Source organism: Pogoniulus pusillus, chromosome 16 (genome assembly GCF_015220805.1).
Source record: "Pogoniulus pusillus isolate bPogPus1 chromosome 16, bPogPus1.pri, whole genome shotgun sequence".
Taxonomy (NCBI): domain Eukaryota; kingdom Metazoa; phylum Chordata; class Aves; order Piciformes; family Lybiidae; genus Pogoniulus; species Pogoniulus pusillus.
This window is the reverse complement of record NC_087279.1, coordinates 20,331,879-20,353,705: the sequence shown is the minus strand read 5'-3', so window position 1 is coordinate 20,353,705 and position 21,827 is coordinate 20,331,879. Positions and strand designations below refer to the sequence as shown.

The 21,827-nt window shown below is 45.4% G+C and overlaps 1 protein-coding gene across 5 annotated transcripts in view; it reads left to right on the top strand.

Annotated features, from left to right (window-relative positions):
• Positions 1–21,827, top strand: part of CFAP20DC (CFAP20 domain containing) — a 91,036-nt gene that overhangs the window by 37,979 nt on the left and 31,230 nt on the right. For all 5 annotated transcript variants that reach the window (XM_064156958.1, XM_064156955.1, XM_064156956.1 and 2 more), the window contains 5 exons: positions 1,289–1,416; positions 3,735–3,915; positions 6,754–7,085; positions 12,598–13,011; positions 19,126–19,314. In XM_064156958.1, coding sequence (XP_064013028.1) covers positions 1,289–1,416; positions 3,735–3,915; positions 6,754–7,085; positions 12,598–13,011; positions 19,126–19,314 — 1,244 coding nt within the window. The remainder of the gene's footprint in view (positions 1–1,288; positions 1,417–3,734; positions 3,916–6,753; positions 7,086–12,597; positions 13,012–19,125; positions 19,315–21,827) is intronic.

The window sequence follows — 21,827 nt, the reverse complement described above, 5'->3', positions numbered from 1 at the left end:
AGAACATTTAAAGAGGGAGAAAACATTTAAAGAGGGAGAAGGCCTTGTAGTAGCCTTCCAGTATTTGAAGGGGGCCTACAGGAAGGCTGGGGAGGGACTATTGACAAGGTCTTGTAATGACAAGGGGTAGTGGGATTAAACTGGAAGAGGGGAGATTTAAACTGGATGTTAGGAAGAAGTTCTTTGCAGTGAGGGTGGTGAGACCCTGACACAGGTTGGCCAGTGAGGTTTTGGATGATCCCTCTCTGGAGGTGTTCAAGACCAGATTGAATGAGACCTTGAGTGACCTGTTCTAGTGGGAGGTGTCCTTGCCTATGGCAGGGGGTTGGAACTGGATGAGCTTTGAGGTCTCTTCCAACCTAAACCATTCTGTGATTCTGTTCTGTGATTCTGTATTTGCAACATTAGGACTCCATCCTCCATCTAATACAATAGATTCAGTCATTGCAGAAAGTAAACTGCACATAAATGATTCCTCTCTGAGCTGTGAGTGATGCCTTGATGACCTTGCCTCAGTTTTCCTGTGCTATTGTTTATTTACCCTGTTACTTATTAATTAGAGTTGGTATTTCTTCCTGTCAGAAGTTTTCATTGAAGTTAGGGTGAAATCATACAAACCTCCATTGTTTATAAATAACCTCTTTATAAACAAATCTGTAAAGCAGGGAGATTAGAAATATATCTGTGTAACAGACCAGAACATCCTTCTTTGTGTGGTGACACCCATGGAAAAAATGTGCATTTGCTACTCCTGCATACAAAGGGACATCATTTTTATGGGTGTTTAGTAATCAGTATTCTTTTATTTAGAATCATACAATCAACCAGGTTGGAAGAGACCTCCAAGATCATCCAGTCCAACCTAGCACCCAGCCCTAACCAGTCAACCAGACCATGACACTAATGCCTTATCCAGGCTTTGTTTGAGCACCTCCAGGGACAAGTGACTCCACCACCTACCTGGGCAGCCCATTCCAATGCCAATCACTCTCTGCCAACAACTTCCTCCTAACATCCAGCCTAGACCTCCCCTGACACAGCTTGAGACTGTGTCCCCTTCTTCTATTGCTGGTTGCCTGGGAGCAGAAACCAACCCCCGCCTGGCTACAACCTCCCTTCAGGTAGTTGTAGACAGGACAAACTCTTCAGTTTATTTTATTGTAATTAATTAATTTTAATTAATATAATTAAATAAATTAGTTTTTTAGTCTTTCATTTTAATATTTCTTTTAAGTACTGTAATTTTCTGTTGTTGTTTATTTTGTTTGGGTTTGTGGGTTTTTTTTAGATAGCCCAGTTAATAGAGGACAAGGCAGCAGTAAAGCTCAGGTTGTATCACATATTGCATTTGGATCCAAGATCCTTGGGACACCTCCATCTGCAAGCAGAAGAGACAGTGCAAGAGCATCTGGAAAGGTAAGAAGGCTTAAATTACAACAAAACTGCTGGCACTACTAAAAGGGAAGAGGTGGTCAGGCAGAGGAGCCACACTCTGATGGTTTGGGTGTTCCCTGCCCCCCCTCACTTTGGAAATCACCCAGACTAGACTCAGCCAGCTCTGGAAATTGAATGAAGCTTTTATTTACAGCTTAGCTCAGTAGACAAGCAGATAGTTACAGTATAGACAGTTATAGACAGAAATAGACAAGGTAAAAGTTAATACAGAAACACAGCAGCCCTCCCAGAGACCTGAGTCCCCAGGAGGGGCTCCCAACTGCCCTTCCACCTTCTCCCACTCCTCTGCCTTACCCCAGATGTTGCCTTGTGCCCCCAAGGAAGAATGGAGGGTTAGCCATGGGGGTTAGGAAGCAAGCTGATTAATCAGAGAGATGGAAGATGAGGTTAGAGAGAAATATAGCCCACAGCCCAGACAAAGTGCAACTCCCTTATCTATGTTTATACTCTTGTTCTTATACCTCTCAGCAAGCCTATGAGTGAAGTAGACATCACCATTTTTTCTCTTTCATAGCCTGTGATCTAATACTTCTCACCAAAACATTCTAGCTAGCTTCAAACTAGCACACACACTGAAGGTTTTTTTCAGCAGTGATGTGAAGCTGTGTCTGGAGTACTGTTTGGTAGTGGACCCAGTGCAAGGGTGCTGTAACATCCAGTGGAGGGCAAGGAAAACGCCCTGGTGGCTTGCACACATGGCACGAGTTTGTTCAACCTGTAGAAGAGAAGGCTAAGGAAGAATCTAACTGTTCTTTTCAACTAATGCAGGGTTGTAAAGGTGACAGATTGTTTTAAGAGGTGCAGTGACAAGGTCAAGAGGTAGCAGGCCCAAATTGCAGGGCCCCTCTGGGTGTAACAATAGAGTGGTTCAGTACTGCAACAGAGTCATAGGTGGACTGTGAAATTTCAGAGCTTTGAAAGATAACAAAACTTCATGGGAACAGGCTGTCCTGGTAGGGCATAAATCCTGCCAGGCCAGTTTAACCCTTGCTCTCCTCCTCCTGTTGCAAGTCCAGGAGTTGAGTAGACTGTGCAAAACAATGGATGGTTTGGCCCTAGCAAAGCTTTGAGGGCTTGGGGCTTAGCACCATGTGTCAGGTGTCTTGTGCTGCCCCTGACTGTGCCTGTGTGGTCACACGAGGCACAAAGCTCTGAATCCATTGGCCAGAACAATGATGTTAGAGCCTATTGGCGAGTTTCATTTTCAAAGTGATGTATTTAATGGGGGGTGACTTAGAAGCCACCTGTCCCCACTCTGTCAGCAAACAAAATGCAGGTTTGAGGAACCTGGTTGGTCTTGCAATTACCAATTTAACATCATGGGTACAGAATCCAGCCAATGGTGTTAGACCTTTCTCCAGGAAGTCAGTTGAAAGCCAAGATGTAAAGTGAGATTCCTTTCTCCGTGAGATGGTTTGAGAGTTCTCCCACCCCCCCTATGAAATAACCCAGACTGCCCTCAGCTGGATGGAAGCTAAGGAATGAAGCTTTATATTCACAGCTTAGCACAGTATACAAGCAGATAGTTACAGTATTTACAGCTATAGACAGAAATATGCAAGTTAAAAGCAATACAGAAGCACAACAGCCCTCCCAGAAACTAGAGTCCCCAGGAGGGGCTCCCAACCACCCTTCCACCTTCTTTCCATCCCTCTACCTTATCCTGGAGGATGCTTTACAGTGAAGATGAGCTGCGAGGATCAACCAGGGGGGTTAGAAAGCAGAATTAGTTGGGTTACACCAGGAGAAAAAAGCACAGGCACCCACTGCAGCAGATACACACACTGACTCCCTGACTTAGCTGTGTTTGTGTTCTTGTTTTGATACATCTCAGCAAGCCTATGAGTGAAGCAGACATCACCATTGTTTCCTTTACACAGCCTAGCATCTCATTTTTCTCATTAAAATATCCCAGTTAGCCTCAAACTAGGACACTCCAGAGAAGAAAGCACTCCTTGCTGAGGTGCAGAATACCCACAAGTTTCATTCTTTCTATCCAGATAGTGATTTTTAATGCTTTCATTTCTTTGCCTTGTTTTCCTTTCACTCAGTGAACAAAACCCCACCCCACAGCCTCTGATAGTAAACTGTGAAGCCTGAAGATAACACACAGACCTCTACCTGCAATAAGGTTTCCTGGAAAGATAATCCTTTAGAAGAACAGATTGGGAAACATTCCTTTGACAAGCAAGCTTAGTGCAAAATGCATGTTTACTTCTGAGTGTTTCAAAAGCTGTTCTGGTTTTTTGTCTTTCATTAAGTAAATAATGTCTTTCAAGGTAACAAAGACCTGGGGTGGCAAAGATAATAGAGCCTGCAGGCTTCAGAGGTCAAGAAAGGAAACTGAATCTGTACAAGACGTTGAGAGATTGGAGCTATCGTTCTCACCATGCAGCGATTCTTTAGGTGATGGAGGCATAAGAAGTGCTCACCAAACAGCTACAGATGTGTCTCTAAGTGGTAAGAGCATAAAGCAAAGAGCATGTGGAATTCACAAAATGCCTGCTTTTTTTCATGATTCTGCCTGTCCTCAGAGCAGAGCTGCTGCAGCCCTCTGAGCGTCTTGATGGCCTCCTCTGGACTGGATCCAACAGTTCCATGTCCTTATTGTGTTGGGGGCTCCAGAGCTGCACACAGGACTGCAGGTGGGGTGTGAGGAGAGCAGAGCCAAGGGGCAGAATCCCCTCCCTTGCCCTGCTGCCCACACTGCTCTTGCTGCAGCCCAGCACAGGGTTGTGTCTGGGCTGCACTCACACTGCAGGCTCCTGTTGAGCTTTTCATCATCCCAGGCCCCCAAGTCCTTTTCCTCAGGGCTGCCCTCAGCCATTTGCCACCCAGCCTGGAGTTGTGCTTGGGATTGCACTGACCCAGGTACAGGACCTTACACTTGGCCTTGCTGATTGTTTTTGAAAGCAGCATGATTATCTAATATGAAAAGAAAAGCCTTGGGCTTTCTGACTAGAGATGGCCTTTGCATAGACTGAAAAATAGACTCTGCTGGAACAAGGAGGCACCAACCCTGAATGTGCAAGATGCATTCAGTCCCTGCTTCTCACTGGTTTTTAGTTCAGGATATTAACTGGAATTTGGGAACTTCACTAGCTGTCTTCAGTGAACTGCAGCAACCCAATAAGAAGAGAGCTGTTTCTTCTGGCATCTCATTCTTCTCTCTTTTGCCTTCATTGGTGGTGGCTCAGACTTATTTTCCCCTCCAACACTATTAAATCTTCCAGAAGTATTAATTCTCTCTAAGAAAACTGAAAAGTGTAGACTGCCATAGTCAACTCACTGTCTTCTGTGATGGCAGGTGTTTTATTATTGCAGTGCTGCTTTATTATTACATTTTTAGTAGTATTTTAGTTTTTATTGAGGCTTTTTTATATGGTTGGTGGTAACTTTGTTTTATGGAGCCAGAAAGTTCCAAGATCTAGTGAATAATCCACACCACACTACCTTTAATGAAGATAAGGGAGTATTGCATACTTGAGCAATTCTCCCTCTCTCAGATGTTATTTGGGATTGGGTTTAATCAATCAAATTGACAATTTTTATATATATAGACCATAATTCCAAGCAGTAAAATATAAGTTAACCACAAAAGTGTAAAAGTCACCTTTTATCTGCTGTATTCAGTCTTTAAATCTATGTCTGTAGTTTATTGTTTGTTTTAAACTTGGCAGATTAGCCCTGCCTGCATGCAGGGACACTTGGTGAAACAGATAGCTTCAGACATTTTTCATGCCACACTTTTTCATCAGAGCTGTAGTTTGAGATTTAAACCATAAGTTCTGGACGTAAAGAGTAGAATTTCAGCAGTAAAGAAGCAGCAAATTGTAATATTATGAACTTTTCACCAACTATGTGTGATTATGTGATGGTTTGGGTGTTCCCTGCCCCCACTCTTAAGAAAATCACCCAGACTAGACTCAGTCTGTCTGGAAATTGAGGAATGAAGGTTTACATTCACAGCTTAGCACAGTATACAAGCAGATATTTGCAATCTATACAGCTATAGACAAGTTGAAAGCAATGCAGACACACAACAGCTCTCCCAGAAACCAGAGTCCCCAGGAGAGGCTCCCAACCACCCTTCCACCTTCTTTCCACCCCTCTACCTTATCCCAGAGTTTGCCTTGTGTGCAAGGTGAGGTTGGAGGATCAGCCAGGGGGGTTAGAAAGCAGAAGGATTGGTTACACAGAAGCCAGGACAACAACTGCGACAGAGTCAGAGACAGACACACTGACACTGTCTTATCTATGTTTTGTGTTCTTGTTTTTATACTTCTCAGCAAACCTCAGAGTGAAGTAGACATCACCACTGTTTCACAGGCTCACAGAATGTTAGGAGTTGGAGGAGACCCAAGGAGATCATCGAGTCCAACCCCCTTGCCAGAGCAGGACCATGCTATCTAGCACAGATCACACAGGAACACATCCAGGCAGGCCTTGAAAGTCTCCAGAGAAGGAGACTTCACAACCGCCCTGGGCAGCCTGTTCCAGTGCTCTGGGACCCTTACAGTAAAGAAGTTCCCCCTTGTGTTGAGGTGAAACCTCTTTTGCTGCAACTTACACCCATTGCTCCTTGTCCTATCCCAGGGAACAAGTGAGCAGAGCCTGTCACCACTCCTGACACCCCCAGCCCTCAGATATTTATAGACATTTATTAAATCCCCTCTCAGTGTTTTCTTCTCCAGACTAAGCAGCCCCAGGTCCCTCAGCCTCTCCTCATCAGGCAGTGCTCCAGTCCCTAATCATCCTCCTAGCCCTCTGCTGGACTCTCTCCAGCAAATCCCTGTCTTTCTTGAACTGGGGAGCCCAAAACTGAACACAGCATTCAAGATGAGGTCTCAGCAGGTCAGAGTAGAGGGGGAGGAGAACCTCCCTTGATCTGCTGGACACACTCCTCCTAATACACCCCAGGATCCCATTGGCCTTCTTGGCCACAAGGGCACATTACTGTCCCAGCAGCATTCCCAGGTCCCTCTCCACAGGGCTGCTCTCCAGCAGAACACCTCCCAACCTGTACTGCTGCAGTTTATTATTCCTTTTTACAGCCTATAATCTGTTTTTTTCTCATTAAAATATTCCAGTTAGCCTCAAACTAGCACACCTTTGCTTAGAAAGCAGCCTGGTCTTTTTCACTGCATCCTCATCACTCTTCCAACTGTATAAATATGATCAGCAGAACGGTTTTACAGTAGACAAAGTCACTTTGCTGTACAACTTCCAGACCAAAGAATGATTAGGGTAACATACAATTTTCATCTTTGGCATTGAAATAAGTGTTGTACTTTTCAGAGGGATGGATGTTTCCAGAAAGTTTCAGCAAGAGGATTCAGATGGATAGGAGCGAGCAGTTCGTAGCTACTGAAGGTTCAGCCTGCCGTAATTTACCTTCACCACAGAATGCCTCTGTTGAGCATCACAGCAATGAAAGAGGTGATCACCAAGTGAATAATAAAGAGGTTTTCACACTTTCACCAAGGCCTCCATCAGCCCCTCATGAGAAGTCTCTCCGTATGTCACCAGAATCTTGTGTTTTCCCTTTGGATTTGAAGCAAGACAGTAATGAAGTAGCTGGAAACACCCAAACTGAAGATAGATTTGAAGGAACTGATGGAAGCAAAGAGGTAGGACACTTTGCACATGTAATTCTTGATAATTAGTCTTCATCCTAAAATTCTTATGTTGAGATTCTGTCTGCAAGCTAGACAGGGAGGAGAAATCATTTTTATCACGTATAGCTACAAGTTATTTTGTCTTTGTTAGGTTTCTGTGTCTGACTGGATACAGGAGTTAAAGATGCAGGTATACTCTCTGTACCAGTAGACAAAAGAAAGCTGGCTGCCTGAGAACTCCTGTGCTAACAGGCAGAGGTGAGAGCATTGTGCACTGTTAGGACTAAAGATCCTAGGGAAGCCTGCATCATAGAATCATAGAATCAACAAGGTTGGAAGAGACCTCCAAGATCATCCAGTCCAACTAAGCACCCAGCCCTAGCCAGTCAACCAGACCATGGCACTAAGTGCCTCATCCAGGCTTTGCTTGAGCACCTCCAGGGATAGTGACTCCACCACCTCCCTGGGCAGCCCATTCCAATGCCAATCACTCTCTCTGGCACAACTTCACACTCCTCACATCCAGCCTAGACCTTCCTTGGTACAACTTCACACTGTGTCCCCTTGTTCTGTTGCTGGTTGCCTGGCAGAAGAGACCAACCCCCACCTGGCTACAGCCTCCCTTCAGGTAGTTGTAGGCAGCAATGAAGTCACCTCTGAGCCTCCTCTTCTGCAGGCTGCACACCCCCAGCTCCCTCAGCCTCTCCTCACAGGGTTGTGTTCCAGGCCTCTCACCAGCTTTGTCACCCTCCTCTGGACACGTTCCAGCACCTCAACATCTCTCTTGAACTGAGGAGCCCAGACCTGGACATGGATTTGAGTGAGATTGAAGTTTGTTACAGCTGAGCAAGGGTGCAATAAATATGGCTTCATTATGCTTTTTAAAACTCTAAGCAGGGAATGTTTTGCTCACCAAGACTGTCAAAAGTGTAATTAAGTAATTTCAGCCTCTTAATGTCACTTGATGGTTGGTGTTTCTGCTTTATATCCTGTCTTAGCTGTGTCAGCATCAGCACATTTGCAATGTAGAAGTCTCTCAGCAATAAAATTAATGAGAGAAAAATGTTTTTAACAAGTGATAATATAAATAAATGTAATATAATACATAATCAGTATATCAATAATTATATATAACTATGTTAAAAGATATACTATATTATATATATAAATAGAATAAACTAATAAATATTAATAAAATATAAATAACAAGCTGATAATCTAAGTAGAAAGTCACCAAATTGCCAATGCTCTGGAGAGTTGCATTGTGTCACTGCAGCAACTGCTGAAAGTTTCCACCTTGAGAACATTCTAGCACACTTAATTTGTAGTTATGAAATCTTTTCCTTAGCATTCTGATCTGTTGCTCAGAGCTGAGAAATCAAATGCAAATGAGTTATGTAATGGAAAGATGGAGTTAATTTAACTGCTCTATGATCTGTGTTTCTGCAAAACCAAATTTGTTGATGGGGGGAGTGGGGAGTGAGGAGCTGGTAAAGTCCTTTATAAAGATATGTCTCCAAAGCAGCAGGAAAATGGCAAACAACACATTCTGAAGAGGTGACAAACAGGTATAGGCTGTGCTATGGTAAATGAATGAGAATAAAGTGTGTTTTGAAAGACAGATCATATGGCACACTGAAATGATGAACTAGAAAGCAAACTGAATTGTTATATATTAATCAAAGGCTAAATCAATCACTGAACTTTGCTGTTGCTTGAGCCCTTTTTGAAGAAGATAGATAAGCTTCAAGCTGTCAACCTGCCCCAGAGACCCAGTGCCAAGGGCAGAAAGAGAAGGGAGTAGCCAAATATTATAGAATCATAGAATCAATCAGGTTGGAAGAGACATCCAAGATCATCCAGTCCAACCTAGCACCCAGCCCTAGCCAATCAACTAGACCATGGCACTAAGTGCTTCAACCAGGCTTCTCTTGAACACCTCCAGGGATAGTGACTCCACCACCTCCCTGGGCAGCCCATTCCAATGCCAATCACTCTCTCTGCAAACAACTTCCTCCTGGCATCCAGCCTAGACCTCCCCTGGCACAACTTCACACTATGTCCCCTTCTTCTTCTGTTGCTGGTTGCCTGGGACAAGAGACCAACCCCACCTGGCTACAGCCTCCCTTCAGGTAGTTGTAGCCAGCAATGAGGTCACCTCTGAGCCTCCTCTTCTGCAGGCTGCACACCCCCAGCTCCCTCAGCCTCTCCTCACAGGGCTGTGCTCCAGGCCCCTCACCAGCTTTGGCGCCCTCCTGTGGACACCTTCCAGTATCTCAACATCTCTCTTGAATTGAGGAGCCCAGAACTGGACACAGCACTCAAGGTGTGGCCTGAGCAGTGCTGAGCACAGGGCAAGAATAACCTCCCTTGTCCTGCTGGCCACACTGTTCATGATCCAGGCCAGGATGCCATTTGCTCTCTTGGCCACCTGGGCACACTGGTGGCTCATTTTCAGCTACTATCCACCAGCACCCCCAGGTCTCTTTCTTCCTGGCTGTTCTCCAGCCACTCTGTCCCTAGCCTGTAGCACTGCTTGGGTTTATTTTGGCTAAGGCCTTATTAAATCACTGGCCTCTGCCCACCCATCCAGCCTGGCAAGATCCCTCTGCAGGGCTCTCCTTCCCTCCAACAGCTCCACACCTACTCCTAGCTTGGTGTCATCTGCAAACTTACTGATGCTGGACTCAATCCCCTGGTTCAGATCAACAGTAAAGATACTGAACAGGATGGGGCCCAGCAGTGATTGCTGGGGGACACCACTGGTGACAGCTGCCATCTGACTGTGTCACCATTCACCACCACTTCAGCTTCTATCTCCCTCTTCTTTAAAAAAGATTTAAGATGTTATATAAACTAAACATTTTCTTTGACCATGTCAGAAGTGTGCTGGGGAACAGCCTTTCATTATCTTTGGATGTAAGCTGCATTAAATGGTATCAGCAGCGCAGCTGGAGATAAATTAGACTTACAAAACCAGAAGATAATTGCATTAAACAAATCTGCAGCATGCTAAGAAATAGGTTTGGGGTTTTTTTTTCCTCAGTGTAACTACTGTCTTAGTAATTCATAGGTAAGCCTTTCTGTCATATGAAAGAAATCACTGAAGCAACAAATTACTTAGCAGTCATATTTTGCCCATATTCACCCTGCTCATGCAGGTACATTCTGTGTTGCTTCTTAAAGTTAACTTTATACCAATGGTCTGGATAAACATAGAATATTCAGCTTGCTGTGCTGAAGCAAACAAGAAAACACTTGCATTTAAAGCACTGAAAACAGGGAGGCAAAAGCCCTGGTGTCTGAAGCCAGGCAGCTGACTGAACAGTATCTGTTGTAGCACAGTTTAAGGTATCTCTGCTAAAGTTCCTACATTTTTAGCTCAACAATGTTTCCCAGTTCACTTACATGACAAAATATTTATTTCACTAAGTTATGCTGAATCTTTCAGTGCTTTTTAACAGTGTGTGCTCATCTTATACCCTTGAAGTAATAAGCTCCAGGTTTTCACACTGTTACTGCTTCTCCTGGTTATTGTACTAAAGCTTCCTTTGAGATTCAAACACATCACCTTGCTGTGTGACATATGGGTATGTACAGACTGTACTATATCCAATAAGATGCAGATCTCAACCTGCAGTTTAGATTCATAGAATACCATAGAATCCTTTATGTTGGAAGGGACCTCAAAGGATCATCCAGTCCCAACCCCCTGCCATAGGCAGGGGCACCTCCCACTAGAACAGGTTGCTCAAGGCCTCATCCAGCCTGGCCTTGAACACCTCCAGGGAGGGAGCAGCCACAACCTCCCTGGGCAACCTTTTCCTAACATCTAGATTGAATCTCCCCTCTGCCAGTTTAAACCCATTCCCCCTTGTCCTGTCCAATATCTACCTTAAATCTCCCTTCTAAAAGTTTAAACCCATTACTCCTCATCCTGTCATTACAAGACCTTGTCAATAGTCCCTCCCCAGCCTTCCTCTAGGCCCCCTTCAGATACTGGAAGGCCACTATAAGGTCTCCTCAAAGCCTTCTCTTCTCCAGGCTGCACAGCCCTAACTGTCTCAGCCTGTCCTCAAAGCAGAGCTGCTGCAGCCCTCTGAGCATCTTCATGGCTCTTGTCTGGACTGGCTCCAACACTTCCATGTCCCTCTTTTGCTGGAGCTCCAGAACTGCACAGAGTATTCCAGGTGGGGTCTGAGGAGAGCAGAGCCAAGGGGCAGAATCCCCTCCCTTGCCCTGCTGCCCACACTGCTCTTGCTGCAGCCCAGCACAGGGTTGCTGTCTGGGCTGCACTCACACTGCAGGCTCCTGTGGAGCTTTTCATCAGCCCAGACCCCCAGATCCTATTCCTCAGGGCTGCTCTCAGCCATTCCCCACCCAGCCTGGAGTTGTGCTTGGGATTGTGCCGACTCAGGTGCAGGACTTTACACTTGGCTTTGTTGAATTTCAATTTAAATAATGGCATCTGAGCATAAATTGCCTTTCTCCTGGAAAATAAGCAAAATGGTTTGAATTAACAAAATCAAACAAAGCAAAACAAAGAAAAAACCCACAACAAACAAACAAACAAAAGAAAGAAGATTTTGCCTATCTTTTACTTGTATATATATATATATTATATATTATATATAAATATCTTGGACTAGTAAAATGTCTAAATGTTTTCCTTGGAATTTCTATGTTACTACATCATGAATGATATAGATACAGTTAAAATGACTCAATCCCATTTTCATCCTCCTGTTCATCTGAAGTTAGTGGAGCTGCCAAGGAGAATGATGTACTTCTTTATTAAATCTGTGGAAAATCAGTATTATCCTACAAAGAGCATTTATGGAATTGTAAAATAAAAGAGACAGGTTATGCATCAGAATGAATTTCAGCTCAGTGAGCACTGACTCTCTCTACTTTGCATATAGTGAGAGCCATAAGATAGAAGGCTTTGAGAGGTTGTAGTGGCCTTCCAGTATCTGAAGGGAGCTTACAGGAGGGCTGGGGAGGGACTGTTTGACAAGGTCTTGTGATGACAGGATGAGGAGGAATGGGTTTAAAGTGGCAGAGAGGAGATTCAAACTAGGTGTTAGGAAAGGGTTCTTTGTGGTGAAAGTGGTGAGACACACAGGTTGCCCAGGGAGGTTGTGGCTGCTCCCTCCCTCACACTGCAGGCTCATGTTGATCTTTCCATCATCCCAGACCCCCAGGTCCTTTTCTTCAGGGCTACTCTCAGCCATTCCCCCACCCAGCCTGAATCTGTGCCTGGGATTGCACCGACCCAGGTGCAGGACCTTACACTTGGCCTTGTTGAATGTCATGAAGTTGGCTTGGGCACACCTCTGCACCCTGTCCAGGTCCCACTGGATGGCATCCCTGCCCTCTAGCAAGTTGTCTGTGCCACACAGCTTGGTGCCACCTGCAGTTAGGCAGCAGGGACTAAAAAGGCATTTTGGAATGTTAAGGTAACGTAGAACTGCATTGTGTGATGATGAGAGGGAATTGCTCTTGCTCTGTTTCCTCAATTTAGGATGACAACAGTGAATTCATCCGTGGTACTGAGAAACTTGAGATCAGTAGCAGCCAAGAGGGAACATCTGACTCAGCAGTTTTTAAGGAGAACCCATTTTGGAGAATGTCATGGAGTAATGAGTCCTGGAAGAATAAGGAGCACAGGAAGCATAACCTCGAAGAGACCATGGCATCGATACCACAAAGTTCCACTGTGAGAGAAATGGATTTTGTTAACTCTCTGAGCAGCTTAAAGCCTACTCTTTCTCTTTCTCCACCTGGAAGAGAGTCTAAATTCCCTGAAGGAATTCCACACAGAGCTGAAAAAACTGAAAGATGCGCAGAAGTTCCTGGTCAATTAAAAGGATCCATCAGTAAAAAGTCCCCCAAGCAAGTTTCAAGAGAAAATTCCTGTCTGCCAACAGAGACTTGTGTAAGTGAATTTTACTTTGAAATTAGATTGTATAGAGAGGCTCTATTAAATATATCCTTTTGCACAAAGTGAGCAATGCTGCTTCTTTCATCCAGATACATTCTGGTTTCATGACAGCACCTCTTGAGCTGTCTGTTGAAAGCGGATGTTGTCCTTTCTGTGGCACACAAAATAGGACTCCAAGCCAAACAGAAATCACAGAGGTTTACAGCTAGAAAGATGTGTCATTGAGCAGCTCACGTCTTAGAAATAGGTGAGTTGAGAAGTTGGTTTAAGGTGAAAGATGACAAAGGAAAATTTGAAAGGCGTTGAGTTGATATATGAACAAGTGACCATGGAAAGAGCATCAATCTAGGTACTTTGTAGTCTGTGACAGCCTTGAGAAGTGATAAATTATGAGATTGAGGGCCAGCTCTAAGGCTGTGTCATAGGCTGAACTGCCAGGCTGATAAAGGAGTTGATACAGTCATCAAAGTGGTGTTTCACCCCTGGACTTTTCTTCCTGGGTTCATAGAATCAACCAGGTTGGAAGAGACCTCCAAGTTCAAGCTAGCACCCAGCCCTGTCCAATCAACCAGACCATGGCACAAGCAACAGAGGGGACACAGTCTCAAGTTGTGCCAGGGGAGGTCTAAGCTGGATGTTAGAAGGAAGTTGTTGGCAGAGAGAGTGATTGGCATTGGAATGGGCTGCCCAGGGAGGTGGTGAAATTGCCATCCCTGGAGGTGTACAAGCAAAACCTGGATGAAGCACTTAGTGCCATGGTCTAGTTGATTAGACAGGGCTGGGTGCTAGGTTGGACTGGATGATCTTGGAGGTCTCTTCCAACCTGATTATTCTATGATAGATGTCTTTTGGATTTAGAATTGCTGCAGATACATATCTTTTTAGATATGACCTCTTCTTTCAATGTGGTATGAATGGATTCGGTTTATTATCGACCCCACCTGCAGTACTGCATCCAGTTCTGAAGCCCCTGGTACAAGAGGGATATGGATGCACTGGAAGGTGTTCAGAGAAATACCTCGAGGATGAGCAGAGGGCTGGAGCAGCTCTGCTATGAGGAGAGACTGAGGGAGTTGGGGCTGTTCAGTTTGGAGAGGAGAAGGCACAGAGGTGACTTTATTATGGTCTTTTAGTATCTTAAGAGTGCCTACAAGAAAGCTGGGGAGGGACTTTTTATGCTGTCAGGTAGTGATAGGACTGGGGGAATGGAACCAAGCTGAAAATGGGTAGATTCAGACTGGGTGTTAGGAAGAAGTTCTTTACCATGAGGGTGGTGAAACCCTGGAACAGGTTGCCCAGAGAAGTGGTGGAAGCCCCAACTCTGGAGGTGTTTAAGGCCAGGCTGGATGAGATTCTAGACAGCCTGATCTAGTGTGAGGTGTCCCTGTCTATGGCAGAGGGGTTGGAACTGGGTGATCCTTGTGCTCCCTTCCAACCCTGACTGATTCTATGATTCTATGATTATTCCTGAGCATCCAAAAGTAAAGCAGAACAAACTTCTTCCTCAGGCTTCAGAGATCTTTTTTCTCAGATCTCAGTGAGTACCACATGAGATCAAAGACCTGTACAGCCACCAGCACCTTCTGTCCAGCAGCAGCCATAGAGGGCTAGGGAAAAAGGCTGAAGCAAAGACAGAGCAAGCATCCAGCGGTACCTTGCCAGCTTGCCCTGCAGGCTTCCCTCCAGCAGTCCATAGCTTAGCAGTTTCTTCAGTGAAAGATGTCTCTGTGGTAAATAACTAGTGGTGGAAGTTTTTCCCAAAGATTTGTGTCGTTGCTTTTTTTATCTCTATGGCCTTTGCCTTGTGACAGTGAATTTCAGAGTTTAACTGCTCTGTCTCCTTTTGTTTCTCTGAAGGCGCTGGCTCGTTCCTGTTGCTCTCTCATTCTTCTGTCTGTTGTGAGAAGCAATGAGCAATCCTTTGAAAAAATGCTACTGTGGTTGTTCTTGTTGTTATTATTGTGGTTGTTATAATAATAACAATAATGATAATATAATTATATGATGACAATATTTAATATTCCTATATCTATACCTATATCTATATAAATCTTGATGCAGCCCTGAGGAAAAGGACCTGGGGGTCTGGGGTGATGAAAAGCTCCACAGGAGCCTGCAGTGTGAGTGCAGCCCAGACAGCAACCCTGTGCTGGGCTGCAGCAAGAGCAGTGTGGGCAGCAGGGCAAGGGAGAGGATTCTGTCCCTTGGCTCTGCTCTCCTCACACCCCACCTGCAGTCCTGTGTGCAGTTCTGGAGCCCCCAGCACAAGAAGGACATGGAAGTGTTGGAGCCAGTCCAGAGGAGGCCACCAAGATGCTGAGAGGGCTGCAGCAGCTCTGCTATGAGGATAGGCTGAGAGAGTTGGGGCTCTGCAGCCTGGAGAAGGTTTTGAGGAGCTCTTATAGTGGCATTCCAGTATCTGAAGGGGGCCTAGAGGAAGGCTGGGGAAGGACTACTAACAAGCTCTTGTAATGACAGGACAAGGGGGAATGGGTTTAAACTGGCAGAGGGGAGATTCAAAGTAGATGTTTGAAAGAAGTTCTTTGTAGTGAGGGTGGTGAGACACTGGCACAGGTTGCCCAGGGTGGTTGTGGCTGCTCCCTCCCTGGAGGTGTTTCAGGCCAGGTTGGATGAAGCCTTGAGTGACCTGTTCTAGTGGGAGGTGTCCCTGCCTATGGCAGGGGGTTAGAACTGGATGATATTTGTGGTCCCTTCCAACCTAAACCATTCTATGATTCTATCATATTATTATTACAGTTATTAGTAATATTTACATGTATTTTTATTGTGGTGGTGATTGTTGTTATTAACCTGTACCATTTAATATTTGATGGCTGTATATCACATTCCCTTTCAATTGCCTTCTCTACCAGTCAGGGAGTCTTATGGTGTTTAGTCCCAGCATTGCTACTTTGTGAAAACATTATTGGGTATTTTTACCCAGGTTATTTGGTTGTTTTGACTCCAACTACTGCATGATCCTTAGTGTAAGAGTGGGTTTAGGATAATAATATCTTGAACCAGGGATTGCACCACACTGCTGTGGCCTAAAAGAATAGACACTTCTCCTTTTCATGAGTAGAAGCAATTCTATATTCTTTGGAAAAACATGTACAGAAACACCTCACAACTTGCTGTATGTCTCATTAGCCTGAAGGAAGTGGATGCCTCCCATCATTATTATGTTTCCTATCCTTGGAGCTTGCCTTATGTGCTATAGGATGCTGCAGTCAGGATATGTGCTGTGGGTCTGCTCTAGGGTGCTGCAGTCAGGGGATGTGCTGTGGGTCTGCTATAGGGTGCTGCAGTCAGGGGATGTGCTGTGGGTCTGCTCTAGGATGCTGCAGTCAGGGGATGTGCTGTGGGTCTGTTATAGGGTGCTGCAGTCAGGGGATGTGCTGTGGGTCTGCTGTAGGATGCTGCAGTCAGGGGATGTGCTGTGGGTCTGCTCTAGGGTGCTGCAGTCAGGGGATGTGTTGTGGGTCTGCTATAGGATGCTGCAGTTAGGATATGTGTTGTGGGTCTGCTGTAGGATGCTGCAGTCAGGGGATGTGCTGTGGGTCTGCTGTAGGATGCTGCAGTCAGGGGATGTGCTGTGGGTCTGCTATAGGATGCTGCAGTCAGGGGATGTGTTGTGGGTCTGCTGTAGGATGCTGCAGTCAGGGGATGTGCTGTGGGTCTGCTGTAGGATGCTGCAGTCAGGGGATGTGCTGTGGGTCTGCTGTAGGATGCTGCAGTCAGGGGATGTGCTGTGGGTCTGCTATAGGATGCTGCAGTCAGGGGATGTGTTGTGGGTCTGCTGTAGGATGCTGCAGTCAGGGGATGTGCTGTGGCTCTGCTATAGGAATTTCAGTCTGTAGAGATTTAATTACCTGTTGATACAATGAATATTAATACCATGAATCTGACAGCATCTGTGAAAGGGGAAGCAGGAGCCATGGCTTCCATGGGACGAAGCTGCTGCTGCTGGGACAGGGTCATCATGCTGAACCTACTGTGGCTTCTGAGGAATGACCAATTGCAGTTAACTGTGGATATAGTAATCTAGACATTGGATTAGGAAGAGCAATTCAAAATGGGTGTCAGATTAAAGAATAGCCCTAGGAAATTGTTAAGGTCAGCTTTTATGTGTATTTCTGATAGAGAAATGCACATCTGGTGTGCTGCTGATGCTTCAGTGCTTCTTTCTGACGTGGGTACCAGTGTAGGGCTTGGGTTTTACATCTCTCGCAGTCACAGAATCAACCAGGTTGGAAGAGACCTCCAAGCTCATCCAGTCCAACCTAGCACCCAGCCCTAGCCAATTAACCAGACCATGGCACTAAGTGCCTCAGCCAGGCCTTGCTTGAACAGCTCCAGGGACAGCAACTCCACCAGCTCCCTGGGCAGCCCATTCCAATGCCAATCACTCTCTCTGCCAACAACTTCCTCCTAGACAACATCCAGCCTAGACCTCCCCTGGCACAACTTGAGACTGTGTCCCCTTGTTCTGTTGCTGGTTGCCTGGCAGAAGAGACCAACCCCACCTGGCTACAGCCTCCCTTCAGGTACTTGTAGCCAGCAATGAGCTCTGCCCTGAGCCTCCTCTTCTGCAGGCTGCACACCCCCAGCTCCCTCAGCCTCTAGAATATTGTTAACTGCAGTGAGATAACACTGAAAGCATAGTTTCATATGAAAAGGTCTTAGAGTGAGGGTTTACAGAGTAGTCTCTTCTAATCTACTCCTACAGAGGACTGGTAAAGAAAAAACAATTGCATAACCAACTCTTCCTGCAATCGATTTGCTAACTATTTAGTACACTTTAAGGACCTGCTTGCTTGCAATGTTTTATTCATGTTTTAATAGAGCACTCTATTATTAAGTTCAAATATTTTTAATTAAGAAGGAAGTAGAGCCCTCTGGGTAATATGGTAAGCATTTAGATAGCTGGTAATTAAAGTTTGCTGCACATATAACTACATTCAAATAATTCAGAATAAATCATTTGGACCTAGAAGAATGCAAATGTCATTATATAAGGGGGAAAAAAATCCTTTCATCAACAGGTTTTCTGAATCTGGCATAAGTTTTAAGCACTTAATAAAAATACTTTATCATAAGAAGAGGATATGCAAAGAAAAAATACAAGATAAGCTTTTAATTACAAAATGAAATACTGATTTTAAACAAATTCACTAGTACTGCAGAATGGCTTCTTGCATCATAGAGTCATAGAATCAACCAGGTTGGAAGAGACCTCCAAGATCAGTCCAACCTAGCACCCAGCCCTAGCCAGTCAACCAGACCATGGCACTAAATGCCTCAGCCAGGCTTTGCTTCAACACCTCCAGGGACAGTGACTCCACCTCCCTGGGCAGCCCATTCCAATGCCAATCACTCTCTCTGACAACAACTTCCTCCTAACATCCAGCCTAGACCTCCCCTGGCACAACTTGGGACTGTGTCCCCTTGTTCTGTTGCTGGTTGCCTGGGAGAAGAGAGCAACCCCACCTGGCTACAACCTCCCTTCATGTAGCTGTAGACAGCAATGAGCTCTGCTCTGAGCCTCCTCTTCTGCAGGCTGCACACCCCCAGCTCCCTCAGCCTCTCCTCACAGGGCTGTGCTCCAGGCCCCTCACCAGCTTCCAAAACAAGTTTTACACTTTAGTGCTGACATGTGTAGCTTTTCAGAGAAATTTTATGCTGTGCTTGACAAATAACTAAATGTTAATTTGATGATGTTTATGACACTGTGCTGTGTGATTTGGTTTATTTCAAGATTTGCATTTAATGCTTAAGCAGTTTTAGCTGCTGGATTTTTGAACTTCTGCTTTTATCTTCTGTTTTTAATTGCAGCGAAACAGCAAATTCACCAAACAGCCTGGATCCAGGTTCTGGTCCATAGCAGTGTTTGCATTTCTCTTCTTCCCTGATACTGTGTGTAAATATGCTTGATCTTTGTAGCTGAACAGAAATCTTAAGTAATTTTTTCCAGTAAATATTTTGTTTCTCTCAGTAGCCTTAGCTTTTGGAAGGCTCCCCAAGAGATTCACCAAGGTATCTGTTTCATTCTTGTATTCTGTTCTGTGATCCTCTCTCTATTGTTGACTTCTCCTTCTTATCTCATAGGAGTATGACTGGAAAAAGTACCAGTCAGATGGACAGAGTTCAGCTGAGCTACAGGTGCTGGCTAGCATGAAGAGACAGCAAAAGGAAGAATTACAAGAAACTGAGATCTCACATGGGCTGAGCGCTTCACAGACAGATAGCTGCAACGTTAGCAATGACACAGCAACCTGGAACTCTTGTTTCTCACCTGTAAGTCTACATCCACAGTATTTTCTCTGTGTAGAATCATAGAATCAGTCAGAGCTGGAAGGAACCACAAGGATCATCTGGTTCCAAACCCCCCTGCCATGCCCAGGGACACCCTACCCTACATCAGGCTGGCCAGAACCCCATCCAGCCTGGCCTTAAACACCTCCAGGGACAGGGACTCAACCACCTCCCTGGGCAACCCAGTCCAGCCTCTCACCACTCTCATGCTCAACAACTTCCTCCTTATGTCCAGTCTGAATTTCCTGATCTCCAGGTTTGCTCCATTCCCCCTAGTCCTGTCACTCCCTGAGAGCCTGAAAAGTCCCTTCCCAGTTTTTTTGGAGGCCCCTTCAGATCCTGGAAGGCCACAAGAAGGTCACCTGGGAGCCTCCTCTTCTGCAGACTGCACAGCCCCATCTCTTTCAATCTGTCCTCACAGCAGAGCTGCTTCAGCCCTCTGAGCATCCCCATGGCCCTTCCTTAGACACGCTTCAGCATCTCCACATCCCTCTTGTAATGGGAGCTCCAGAACTGGATGCAGCTTCTATCAGTTCTGAGACTTACCTTTCTTAACTATGAACATTCCTTTGAGTAGCTTTGAAATGCAAGATATCATTACTAAATGTTTCTTAGAACTTTCCAAGTAAAGCAGGCAGCAAAAACTCATGCACTTCTAACAGAGGACAAAGAGCAGCTCCATTATATGTGTATATGCCTTCCAAGAATCCTGAATAATCATGTAGGCTGTACAGCTTGTCACAATAGTGGCTGACAACCTGCAGGTGTGTGATATAGTACTTAAAAATAGTTCCAGGATGAATGAAACCAAACTATACCAGTCAGCAACTGCATTGCACAGTCAGTAATGGAAAATAATTGCTTCTTACAATGATAAAGTCTTGTTACTGAAAAGCTGTTTAAAGGCCTGAAGCAGGAGAACAGCAGCAAAAAGCTGCAGCAGGTCTGAGCACTTTACTGTGTGATCCTTCTCTATTTTACACCTTGTATCGTTATTTGTCCTGGTACAAAGTGGTACAGAATCACACACAGCTGCACTAGGTGACAGAGTACTGTTAAAAAAGAGGCAAAGGAATATTTGTTATGGTCTACCAAACAGTACTGAAAACTGAAATCATGGAAGAGCATTTCAGCAGCTGTGTAAAGGTGCTTGCAGGGAGCTGCTGTGAAACTAGATGAAGCCATACTCCACTTACAGAGTCATAGAATGGTTTAGGTTGGAAGGGACCTCAAAGATCATCTTGTTTCAACCCCTTACTTCCCACTAGAAAAAGCCTCATCCATCCTAGCCTTGAACACCTCCAGGGAGGGAGCAGCCACAACCTCCCTGGGCAGCCTGTGCCAGTGTCTCACCACCCTCACTGTAAAGAACCTTTTTCTAACATCCAGTTTGAATCTCCCCTCTGCCACTTTAAACCCATTCCTCCTCATCCTGTCATTACAAGACCTTGTCAATAGTCCTTTCCCAGCCTTCCTGTAGGGCCCTGTCAGATACTGGAAGGCCACTCCAAGGTCTCCTCAAAGCCATCTCTTCTCCAGACTGCACAGCCCCAACTCTTGTAGCCTGTCCTCATAGCAGAGCTGCTGCAGCCCTCTGAGCATCTTGGTGGCCTCCGTTGGACTGGCACAAACAGTTCCATGTCCTTCTTTTGCTGGAGCTCCAGAACTGCACAGAGGACTCCAGGTGGGGTCTGAGGAGAGCAAAGCAAAAGCTCCCCTCTCTTGCCCTGCTGCCCACACTGCTCTTGCTGCAGCCCAGCACAGGGTTGCTGTCTGGGTTGCACTCCCACTGCAGGCTCCTGTTGAGCTTTTCATCACCCCAGACCCCCAGGTCCTTTTCCTCAGGGCTGCTCTCCAGCACATCAGCAGGAGAAGTTTTATTCTAGGTGAAACAATCATAAGCAGTTAGTGTGGTACACAGCACAAATCTTGGAGGCAGATCCAGAGTAAACACTGCTGTATTGCCTCAATATGAACTGTTGCAGTGCAAATGCTCTACAATGTTAAGTGCAAATTACCTCCAGGGATCTCTGGGGCCCAAACAGGGGACTGCAGTAGCAGTCTCCCAAGGGGTATTATCAGCACAGCATTGGAAGTTTGTGGTACATTGGGAAATGAGGGTTTCAAGTGTGAAAACGTGTTGGTAAGTGCAAATAAGAACTTGGTCTACAGAGTAATATGATATGGGATAGCAGAGAAACTTTAGTTGATTTTCTGGGTGTTAGGAAGAAGTTCTTCCCAGAGAGAGTGATTGGCATTGGAATGGGCTGCCCAGGGAGGTGGTGAAGTCACCATCCCTGGAGGTGTTCAAGCAAAGCCTGGATGAGGCACTGAGTGCCATGGTCTGGTTGATTGGCTAGGGCTGGGTGCTAGTTTGGACTGAATGAGCTTGGAGGTCTCTTCCAATGGGGTTGATTCTATGATTCTATGACACTCTAGTTCCTTCCTTAACACTGGAACCATCCATAGCCTGTAGTTAAATAGGGAGATGCAGT